At 51.9% G+C, this 11,678-nt stretch overlaps 1 protein-coding gene across 3 annotated transcripts; it reads right to left on the bottom strand.

Moving 5' to 3' along the window:
* Nucleotides 1–981: 981 nt before the first annotated feature.
* Nucleotides 982–8,134, bottom strand: TSPYL2 (TSPY like 2). 3 transcript variants are annotated; one of them, XM_079911347.1, is made up of 7 exons: nt 7,197–8,134; nt 5,854–5,931; nt 5,615–5,726; nt 5,382–5,527; nt 5,158–5,255; nt 3,991–4,841; nt 982–1,680 (listed from the first exon to the last, which is right to left on the bottom strand). In XM_079911347.1, exons 1-7 carry the CDS (start codon nt 8,004–8,006, stop codon nt 1,511–1,513), a joined length of 2,265 nt encoding a protein of 754 aa, XP_079767473.1. In that variant the 5' UTR covers nt 8,007–8,134; the 3' UTR covers nt 982–1,510. The 3 variants fall into 3 exon arrangements, with proteins under 3 accessions (XP_079767473.1, XP_079767471.1, XP_079767472.1); XM_079911345.1 differs by having other exon boundaries at nt 3,991–4,829; XM_079911346.1 differs by having other exon boundaries at nt 5,854–5,964; nt 7,827–8,134.
* Nucleotides 8,135–11,678: the final 3,544 nt, after the last annotated feature.

Below are 11,678 nucleotides of genomic sequence, written 5' to 3'. Positions count from 1 at the left end.
CCCCATCACGCCACTTTCACCTTAGGTATAGCGTCAGCTTCCTCACTGCTCTCCCTCCCTCCAATCCATGCTCCGGGCAGCCAGCAGAGGGCATTCTGTAAAACGCAAATCTGACCCAGTCTGAAGACTTCCAGCAAAGTAAGGGCGTTGGATGGAAAGTTCGGGAGGTATATTACAGAAGACATACCTGGATATCTGTGTAAATTATCGTTATGATCCAGAAAGAATCTGGGAGGTTTTTCTGGTGTCCGTGGAAATAAAGTTACTGTATCCAAAATTTAAAGCCACTGGGCCTTTCAGACGCCCAACTCCCGCCCCCCCCGCCCCCCCCCCCCCAGTCACACAGCTACATAGTAATTTTCCTTTGCTTTTCTTTTATCTCTATGCAAACTCCCAGCCTGGGCTGTCTTTTCTTGCCTTCTCTCCCAGGTCCAGCTCCAGGGATCCTACACCCCCTTCCTAAGACGAGAGAGCACTCCGGCATTATTGGATTGTTAAGTCCCGACCGGTATCATTTTTATTTTACTACATGCGAGCAAGAAAAATGGATTCCTCTGGTTCCCCCACACTCAGCTCATACTAGGCCCGAGGAAAGGTTTGACGCACGATAAATAAAAAGATGAATCACTGAATAAATGGATGTTCTAGGGCCAGGGCGTTCCTGTGCGCGTGCGCGGAGGGGAAGGCGTGGGATGCTGTTTGCTACCTGCCTGGGTCTGCTGCGGCCGCCCGGAGAGGGAGGGGCTTCCTCGGCCTCGCCCTGCCATTGGCCAGGATGGTCCGCATTGGCCTGACGCAACATTTCTGCGGTCCCGCGGAGCTCGCCCCCAGCCAGCCACCCCCACCCCCAGCAACTACCATCTTGCAGGCCACTGCGTAGGCGAGGCGACTACTTGCGGGCCTGTGGGAAGGGAGACTGGCTGCTGGGGACCGTGCACTGAATGGGACAAAAGACTCGAAGCAGCACTCTGAATTTGCTCAGAATTTTATTAGGATTACCAGGGTTCACAGGGAACGAGGCGGGACTTCTGGGGGAGGGGGACCAGAATACCGCAATGGCGAAGCGGCCTTGCATAGACACCGAGGCGGGCTAGCGGGCACAGCGGGGAAGGGCGAGGGATGGAGGGAAAGAGACGGGAGAACAGGGTGGCGGCAGAGACCCCCAAGGCCACAGCGGCCCTCCCCGCTTTGGGATCAAGGGTGTCCACTCCACACAGCACGAGGAGGGGGATAGAGGGGCCCTGACCAAGGCATCACAATAAATACGTTTAGCAGCACACAGAAGCCTGCGGGAGAGGAGGGCCAAAAGGAAGGGGGAATCCCCCTTTCCCTCCGCCCAAAATAAGAACTCTGCAATTACTAAACCATAAAAATAATCTTTAAACCCGTGTACGAAGTCAGTCATCCCCCAGAAGTGCAATATGGGGCCGCTCGGCCCTAGCTGATAGGGAGGGCAAATGGGGCAGGGGGAGAGGGATACAGAGAGGCAGCCCCCACAAAGGTAAGACATTTATCCCGTTTTGCCCCTCTTCCCCAGGTTGGCCCAAGGGTTTGGGACTTGAAGCACCTCCTCCATGTCGGAGTCTTCTGAGTCTTCCCCTCCTTCTGAGTCTTCTTCGATTCCTTCCTCCTCCTCGCTTCCTTCCTCCTCATCACTGTCCTCACCTTCTTGTTCACTGCCTGTACAGGGGAGAGAGAAGTAAGGAGGGAAAAATGGAGGAGGATGGTTAGGTAGACAGGTAGATGTCACTCTTAACAGGGAACAGAGTCCATAGTCAGGGCTTTTGAGGGGCGGGACCATTCGCCAAAAGCCTCTGCTTGGAACAAGCAGCCAAGTCTGTGTGAACTCAAGTCCAGAAAGTAAGGGCAAGTGGGAGGGAAGCAGGAAGGCAGAGTGGGATGCCTCTGTCCTATCAAAATTGATACATCTCTAAAAGTAGCTTTTTCACCCCCTGTATGCAACGTGTGTCTCTTCCTGAGCTCTGACCTCAGCTAAATAGAACTTCTGTTCATCCAGAGGCAGCTCCCTCTCTCTTTCTCCCCAGTCTGATCCAAATAGGCCTCAGTCTGTCTTCTTCAGCCCAATTCCCCACCCCGGCTCCCACCCTAGGGTTGTACAGATAATTCTGCCTCCCCTTCTCTGAAAGAAGAGATGCCACCGAGTAGGAGGGTATGGGGCCAGCAATTCTCTCCGTTTCCCTACCTAGAAATATGTCTAGATTGTGTCTACTCGCTCATTCAATTCCTCCTTCCTCAGTGCCCTCAATGGAAGTTTGCCAGGGATTCCATGGCCAAAACCCCCAGGAGTGGTTGGTCTTCCTGCACCTTCCACCTACCCCAGGGGGCTGCCTCTCCTCCATCTGCCTGCCTACAGCCAGGCTCAAACATATCCCTTGTCCGCCTTCTGCCATCCCCTTCCTAGCCAAGGTTTGCCTCTACTGCCTTAACCCCTGTTCATTTCCTTCCCATTCCTACTGTGGTCTGGCTCTACCCCCACCAATCCATTGAAACTACTCTTTCCAAGGCCACAGATGATCTATTCAGCCCCCAATCCAATGGACACATCCCAGTCCTAATTTTACTTGACCTTTCAGGAGCACTGGACACCGGTGACAATCCCCTCCTTCTCAGAATGTTCCACGACCTAGTGCTCCTCCTAACTCTACCCTCTCAGAGCCTCAGTTTCCCCATCTATAAAAGGATTAGTAGTACCTACCTCATAAGAGTTGCTGTGAGGATTAAATTAGTCAAAGCAAGAAAACCACTTAGAATAGTGCCTGGCAACATAGTAAATACTTCATTAATGTTAATTGGACCCAATTAATGTTAACTGGCTCCAGAATCCAGAGGTAGGATTCTGCTCTGGCTTATCTCCTTTCTTTACAATTTCTGACTTCCCAGGCATATCACCAACCACTTGCCTCTAAGCCACCCGTACCTTATGCCCAACAAGCCCTTCCAACTCCATGTTCCTCCCTGCATCCCATCAATCCCACTACGACGCCCTTCCCCATCCCAGGAAATGGTGCCTCCTTTGGCCAGTCATCCAGGCCAGAACCACACCTAGCAGTCACCTTAAATACTGCCTTCTCCCTCAACCCCCCATATGCAACCCTTCTTCAGCATTTCCCAAAATGTATTCTTTGGTGGACAGTGAACAATGGCCTTTGTGATCAAGATGTTTGGGAAATGCTGACTTCCACAATGTTTAAATAGGTTTCTTAGAGCAGAACTTATCAGAGCCTTTAAGGTGCCAACATACATGTGACTCTACATAAGGATATTATTGTATGCAGTATTTCCCCAACATATTTGACCACTGAACCTTTTTGTGAGCAGCTTTGGAACCAGTGAAGGGTCCTCAGATGACAATTTGGGAAACCCTGCCCAACATACTATGCATTTTCACCCTTCCAGGTTCTTTTTCATTTGATCCCTTCCACCAGGAATGCCCCATAATGCTCCTTAATGTGAAGACAGCCTCCAATTCAAATGTCACTTCTTTTCTCTAGTTCTCTCCTTCTTGATTCTGGAGATAGAATTAGCTCCTCCCTCCTCTGGACTCACTGAGCACACTGTTCACTTCACCCCCAGCCCCCCAAACAAGCCTGGGAGTTCCCAGAAGGCCAGGGCTGGGTACAGAGTGTGCTGAATTGCAACATGTTTGACATTTTTTTCCCTCTCTCTGTGTGAGAACCTGTCTTACTTAGTATATCACCCACTGCCTCCTATCTCTTCTCTCTGCTTCATTTGTCTTGTGCTCTGTTACAACCTATCTACCCATCACCAAGAATTGAAATTTGTTTTGGTTTTGTTACATTTGTGAGCTAAATGTTCCCTGACCTTGCTCTGTTTAAAAACTTACTCAGAATGCTTTTTTCTTTTCTCTACAAGAGCAGATTGTGCTCATGCCTTGATACTCTGACCATGGGCAGATTTTCTCTGAGAGAAGAGAAAGGAGGTAAGACAAGAGGTGAGGGTCTAGCTCACCTTCCTCACTGCCCTCCTCTTCTTCTTCCACTGATGATTCTTCTACGGAGATGTTCTCTACCTCGTCCTCATAGTCATCCTGGTTGGCGCTGTTATGGTGATCCTTGTCAGAGTCTTCAAGGTCATTCTCATAGTCTTCAATGTCTCTGTCGTCATCATCGCTGCCTTCATTGTCACCTTCATTGCCATCATCATCACTACCTTCATTGTCACCTTCGTTGCCATCGTTATCTTCAATATCACTGCCGTCATTGTCTCCATTGTCACTGTCGCTGCTGTCCTGGTTGCTGCCGTTGCTGCTGTGATTGCCACTTTTGGGGTTCTCATCATCACCATTGGTGTTCTCGTCACCATCGGCGTTCTCATCGTTATCATCAGTGTTCTCTTCGTTGTCATCAGGGTTCTCTTCATTGTCATCAGTGTTGTTGTCTTCAGGGTTCTCATTGTTGTCATCGGGGTTCTCATTGTTGTCATCAGGATTCTCATTGTTGTCATCGGTACTCTCATTGTTGTCAGTGGTCTCGTTGTCATCAGCACTCTCATTGTTATCAGTGGTTTCGTTGTCATTGGGGCTCTCATTGTCAGTGGTCTCACTGTCAATGCTCCCATTGTGGTCAGGGCACTCGCTGTCACAGAGGCTCTCGCTGATGTCAGTTATCTCATTGTCAGTGGTCTCGAAGCAGTCAGTGGTCTCCATGAAGTCAGAGATCTTGATGTCATGAATGGTCTCATTGTCGGTGATACCATCACTGTCTGAAGTCTCTCCAGTAATGTCTTCCATGATGTGACAGTCATCGGAGTCTTCCACGATCACCACCTCATATTCATCCCTGTTTTTACTGTGGGGAAGCCTGGGGTTGAGTATAGGGTTGGTGGGAGGTGGTGTACCCAGAGCAGACACTGAAAGGTGGTAAGCAACTGGGGAGGCAGTAGGCTACAGGGGTTCCCAGGGACGAGGCTAGGTGGGGAGAGTCCTATTTCTGCCCCTGACTACATAACCTCAGGCCGATCACACCCCATTTCTGGGCATCACTCCCCACTTGTAAAACATAGTGGACTGGATTATCTCAAAGGTCCCTGTTGGCTCTACAAATACTGTGTGACACTAGCCTAGTCTTTGCCCCACCCCTAACAAACCACCTCTCAGCCACCAACCCCCACCATCACCTTTCTTCCTTTTCTTGCTTCTTTCTGCTTGCCCTGTAGCCCCCTTCTCCCATCATGTAGTAACGCACAGGGTTAACCCACAGGTCATTCTTGATAATCTGTTGAAAGAGACAGGGGAAGGGAGAACAAAGCTGAGTACATGTCACAGAGCCTACTCCCAATACCCCACGCACCCAGGGGCAAGCTAGCAAGGCCTTCCCTGGCAATGCCAGGAGGGGCCCCACCTCAGCAATCCTGTCAGCCTCTGGGAGGCTATGGTTTGAGAACCAGCTGAAGAAGCTGTGGCTGGCATCCTGGTTCCTGTGCCTGTGGGCCTGAGGTTCCTGGCCCCGGTGCCAGCGAATTGGGGTGGAGTGAGACACCAGCCGGCCTGGGGGGGAAAGGAGGCTATGGAGAGGGCACTGGACAAGGATAGATGGGGCAGGGGGCATGAATTTGCTCTGGGACTGCCTCTTACCCGAGCGGCTGCGCTGGAACTCCTTGACGATCACCATATTTGTGAAGTAGGGGTTTGTCTGGAAGTACAGCTTCATTTTATAGCCCATGGAGATATGTCTGAGATCCTGTACCTGCTCAGGGTGGGGGTAATGGTGGAATTCCCACCACACTGTGACCCCTCCCACCCAACCTCCCCTCACCTCCAAGGACCAGATTCCTTGCCCGGTCCTGGTAGAAAAGATATCTCTTTGGCCTGACCTGCAGATTGGTCAAGTAGCGGAAAATGTCTTCATCACGTTGGTTGATCAAGATTGAAATTTTGGGGTGGTTGAGGAACTGATGGAGGGAGCAGTTTAGGTCAAGGAGTGACTGTTCAATGAGAAGGAGGGAAGGAAGGCCAGTCAGGGCTAGGCAGGGCTGAACAAAAGAGAGGCTGGAGAAGGAGAATTCCTTTTGTGGTCAATGGGACATGACCCATACTTTTATTCCCATGATACTGTCTGTGTGGTAAGAGCCTATGTTTATAAAATGTCAAACCTCTGTATTAAGTGGCCTTGCCATGGTTCATATTTGCCGTGTGTTTGGGTGCTGGGAGTCTATGTCCAAGTGATATTGTGTCTCTGGGTGCTGAGGGCTTGTGTTCACAAGACATTGTGTGTCTGGGGGCTGAAGGCCCATGTGCAAATGGTGCTATATCTGGTTGCTGAGGGCCTGTCATCACACGATGTTATATATATTTGGGTGTTATGGGTCTGTGTCCACATGATGTTGTGTATCTGAGTCTGAGGGTTTGTGTCCAGGTGATGTTATGGTCTATGTACTGAGGACCTGTGGCCACATAATACTGTGCCTGGGTACTGAGCGCCTGTGATCATGTGATACTGAGAATGCCAAGGGTCTGTGTCCATATAATTCTATTAGGATGTTAAATCCATGTGTTCCTAACATGTTGCATGGTCCCCTAGAGATAAGCTTATCACCAATAGTGAATTCTTGTTATTTTTCCCTTTCCTTCATTTAACTCCTTTCTCTCCATTCCTAGCTACTCCTTCTCCTGATCCTTCAGGGCTCCAGTCCCTTTCTAGCCCCGTCCTCTCCAGCCAGGATTGGGGTTTGCCTAGTATCTAAGCAGAGACCTAGGCTTGCACAGCCATGTGTGACTTGGGCACCCTTTCTGGGCCATTTCTCTGCTGTGTGCCCTTCTCCTCCCTCTTCACTGTCTCTGAGTCAGTTTATCTTCTGTGTGACCCTCCCCTCCTCCTTTCACCATCTCTGGTCCAATTTTTCTGCTGTGTGCCCCTCTACTATCCTCCCCCTTTCACCGTCTGTGATCCATTTTCTTTTATGCTATGCTCCTCCTCTCCCCCTTTCCCATCTGTGGTCCAATTTTTATGCTGTGTTGCCCCCTCCCCCCTTCACCATCTCCAGTCCAGCTTCTCTGATGTTTTGCCACACTCCTTCCATCCCTCCTCCACCAGACCTCGTCATTCTTCCAATAGGGGCCCGCCCCCACACCCTTTCACCCAGCCTGTCCCTCCCCCCCACCGCCCCCCATTTCTGGTCATGGGCTCCTGGCCCATGAATATAGATGACAAGGATACTGCTTTGACCCAGAAGCCTGGGATATGCTGGATGATGAGATCTCTGCGCTCCAGGAAGGGTCTTCGCATCTGGATGAACTTGCGCTTGAGACGGAGGAAGGCCTTGCCCGCCTTGATATTCACCGCCTCCAGGTCCAGCTGAATGTTTTCCAGCGCCTGCAGGATGCACTCTATCTTCTCGGCATTCTTCTCTCGGCTTTCCCTCTTCACCTTCCTGGGCTTCCTCTTCCTCCTCCTCCTCCTCTTCCTCACACTTTCCATTTCATCCTCGTCGTCGTCTTCCACGATGATGATGGTCTCTTCCCTCCCCCTTGGACCGGCTAACCTCTGGTACCCCCGCCCCCCTGCGCTACAGGTTTCTAGGGCCTTCTCTCCTGCAAAGCTGCTGGGCTCCGTCACCTGGAAGTCAATCTCCAGGCTTCCCCCAGAAACCTCCGAGGGAGAAAGCGTTTCCAGGCTCTCCGTGGGAGGGGGCGTCCCCCCGTACCCTGACTCGATCGCGGGCTCCCAGCCGGGACCCCCAGCCCCCAGGGTGAAGTACGCGCGGATTCCCCCCTCCTCCAGAATGACATAGGGCGGCGGCGGGGGCAGAGCGGGGCCCAGTCCCACCCCCCTCATGTCAGCCAGCACCTGTGCCGCCTCGGTTTCCTCCCGGAGCCTCGGGCGCTGCTGAGGTGGAGGCAGGGGCAGGCGCAAGAGAGGTGGAGGCGGCGGCGGCGGCGGTGGCGGCGGCGGCAGCTCGCTCTGAGGGGTCTCAGAGCTACTGAGGCGGCGGGCCTTGGCCGGAGGCCCCTCATCCGGGCCGTCCATGGTGACCGCGTTCGCACAGCTCAGGGGCTCGCGCTCACCCCTTCGCTCTCAGCCAGGCCGCCGCTGCCTGTCACACCTGAAGCAGAGCCGCGCCTCACGCGACGAGCTCTGCTCTCAGCCTCGCTCTGGCGCTCCCTCCCACAGCGCCTGCCCTACTCCCTCCGCGCCAAGCGCCAGACCCCGCCCCCTCGCTGACGCCAGGGGCCATCCCGCCTCTCCATTGGCTGCCAGCCGCCGCGGCTGCTCTCGCGGCCCCCCGCCCCCTGCCCGCTCGCACGCAATCTGCTTGCCAACACCGCACCTCATCACTTTCCCATTGGCTATCCTCGGGCCCGCCAATCACCGGGCCACCTCCCTTAGCGACCTTAGAGACGGTGCAGGACTATTGGCCTCGGGGAGAGCTGAAGGGAAGAAGACCCTCTACCTCACCCTGCCGACGTCTTATCCAATGGGATAAGTACCAGTGGTTCTGAAGACCCAAACGCAAAACAAAAAACAAGCGCAAGCAGTGAGCAGGATGTGCTCAGATAGACTCGAGAGCCTCGCTGTCGTTCTCCCCCTCCTCTCCCCTCCCCGTCAGCAACTACGCACTTCTTAAATCTGCCCCTGCCCCAGCCCTGGCTTTCGCCCCTGCGGCGGCGAACTCAGAGGCGGCTCCTCGCGGCTCAGGGGGCACTCAAGGAGCCTGGGGTTTAGAAATCGAGGGTCTTTTGTTTGGGGCCAGGTTTTGACGTGGCGTTTCCCATTTCTGCAAAATAGCTCTAGCAATAATAATCGCACCAAAAAAAGTAACTTCCTCTGCGTCATGAAAATGATTGTGATTCAGTTCATCTGCTAGATCTTTCTAGGACTTTCTATGTGTTCATCGACTCCATACTTCTCCTTCCCATCCTTTCCATTTCCTCAGTGTATGCTGTTTTAAATTCTATTTTAGATTTTGGGGAGCCAGCTGGATGGTCTCTCGTGAGGCATGGTGGTGGGGTTCTGGCTTAGGTGTGGGATTCGCGTCAAGGATCTGCTCCTCACTTAAACCCTAACCAAATCACTGCCTCTCTCTGAGCTTGTTTCCTCTCCTCTAAATAAGGAGTCCCTAAAAAGACATGTAGGAAACTGCCCATTGCAGGCTTGTGGTAGCAGAGGATTGGAGGCAACCTAGAGACCCATCACCCAGGGGAATGAATAAGGAAAATGTGATACATGTATAAGATGGACCATGTTATAGAATGAATTAGGTCTACATACGGCAACATGGCTGGATCTCTCAAAAACAGAATGTTGAGTGAAGAAAGAAACAGAACAAGATTTATAGTACAATACTGTTTATGTAAATTAAAACACATAACAATACCATACATTTTCACAGATACACATATATGTAAATAAACACATGAACGGTGGATTGGAAGGACGGTACGTTAAATACACGAGAGTGGGTGCCTATGTGGAAGGGGACATGGGATCAGGGATGGGTGATGAAGGGGACAAAACAAAACGAAATAAAAAATATAAGGGCCTCATATGAACCAATGATGATACAGTGTGCCAAGAACTGAGGAGTATGGTCAACTCAATTCTGTGCATCTGAGAGAGTAAAGTAATTGAATGCCCAGGGAACAGGCGGGCTGGGGAGACTCCCAGGCTTTTTTTTTTTTCCCCTGTGACATCCCTCCCTCTGAATTTAATCAAAGCTTACCAAAATCCGAGCTGTATACAGTGGACCCTTCCGAAGGGCTCCTATCCCAGACTGAGCAGTCCCTCCAGAAGCCATTATTTTGTGTGTTTGGGGGCGAGCATTACCTAACCCCAATAGTTCCCCTCAAGTTTGATCCCCAATTCCCAGTCAACATTCTCCATGGTGGTCCACTTTCAGGAACACCTTATCTGGCTTTTTGAGAGGAGACTGATACAGGAGTTGGGAGTGGTACCTGGGGGCTCCAGGCTTTGGAAAGAGATGGGGTACTCAAGTATCCTGTCGCCCATGTTCAGAGCCTGGGCCAAGGGAGGAAGATCTTATGAGATGGGAGTCTACCCTCTTGCTACATACATACGTACCGTTTTCAAGTTCCATCTCTCCGACCACTCTACTTCTTGCTGCAGGCACATACTCTATTTTGTCCCCTCTCAATTAGGTGCATATGTGTACATGTGTGCACTGTATATGTCTCCACATACAGGCATTTGGTCACATGTGTGCCCCAGGCAGGAGTGCCCCCCAACAAAGTCACGCAGATACACTATCTCACTTGACCATACCTCCCCACATGTAGTCACACAGACAGGACACACACACACACACACACACACACACACACACACACACACACACACACAAAGAGAAAACATCCAATATAGCATTGTTCATTTGTTTTCCATTTACAAAATCCAATGGTGAATCCACGCAGTTAGAAAAAGGAAATGGAGGCAAATCCTCCTGAATGTACCCTATCTACCCCCACCCCTGTGGTGCCCCAACCCACCCCCTGAAAGGCACCCCCATCACTATCACTGAGAGAACAGGTACCCCCCACCCCCAGCCTCTCAGCCACTCTGGCCTGCCTTTCCAAGGCCACTCCATAGCCAGGCTCATTATTGTCTCTCCTGCCTAGAGTGCCTTCTCCATCCCTCTTGGGTCAAGGTTTGCCCAGTTCTGGAGCTGTCTTGGAGTAGGGAGGGAGTGTAGGACAAGGGCTTCTGTAGGGAAGGGAAAGGAGGTGGATAAATACAGATCTCCTGCTCTCCCAGGAGATGAGAGGGGGACAGAGAACTTGGGCAAGACCAGGCAAAGAATGCCAGTTTGGCTCACCAGTCCATGAGACTTGATGGGAGCCCAGAGTGGACTCTGCCCTGGGAAGGAGGCTTGGGATCTCCCACCTGGGGATTCTGGCTGCAGTCTGCTCCACTTGGGGTGGAAGTAATGGTGGAGGGAGGAAGAGGGGAAGGGCTGTTCAGTGCAAGGAAGTTGGGGGCTGAGGGCCCAGAAGGCCAAGGGTTACCACAGAGGGGCTTGAGGCTCCTGAGGCTTGAGGGGGACAAAAAGAGGTCAGAGAGGAATGGACTCAAGTCCACAGTGCCCTGGAGTTTATACCACTATGACTTACCAAGTCCCTCAAAGAATTTTCATCTTCAGGAGAGTATCATGAACTCAGGAGACAATTCTGGGGTTGAATTCCACTCTGACCCCAGCCTTTGGGATCCAGCCATTCTGGAGAGTTTGACTTTCTCCCTACACTTCCATGGGGTGGGGGGCTGCTCCTGCCTGTATGGCACCCACATCAACCCCGGTGGGGTTGGAGTGGATTTCCATCCTCAAGAAGAAGAGTTGGGGCACGGGGATCCAGTTGGCAGCTTGAGAGAATGCAGCCAAGCTGGGGTCTCTTCAGCTCAAGGCGTGTACTCACATCCTGCTCTTCACCTAACCTGGGCACATCCCAGAAGCCCTTCTCCCTCCCCTCCTGGCTTCTCAAACAGATGCTCAAGAAACACTTGGGAGGTCTGGACATGGCGGGGATGGAGAAAAGACCGGGCTTGGGACCAGGGTTAGCCTAAAACAACATTGCACACAACATAGCAATTAAACATTCCTTGCTCCCTGGGAACCCAGCAGCCCCTTCGGTCCCTCTTGTCAGCAGATCAATTTCTCTCTAAACATCCAGGCCTTGCTAAAGGACTTGG

The sequence above is a fragment of the Stenella coeruleoalba genome (assembly GCF_951394435.1).
Source record: "Stenella coeruleoalba genome assembly, chromosome: X".
In the NCBI taxonomy this organism is placed as follows: Eukaryota; Metazoa; Chordata; class Mammalia; order Artiodactyla; family Delphinidae; genus Stenella; species Stenella coeruleoalba.
This window is presented reverse-complemented; position numbering and strand designations above follow the sequence as displayed.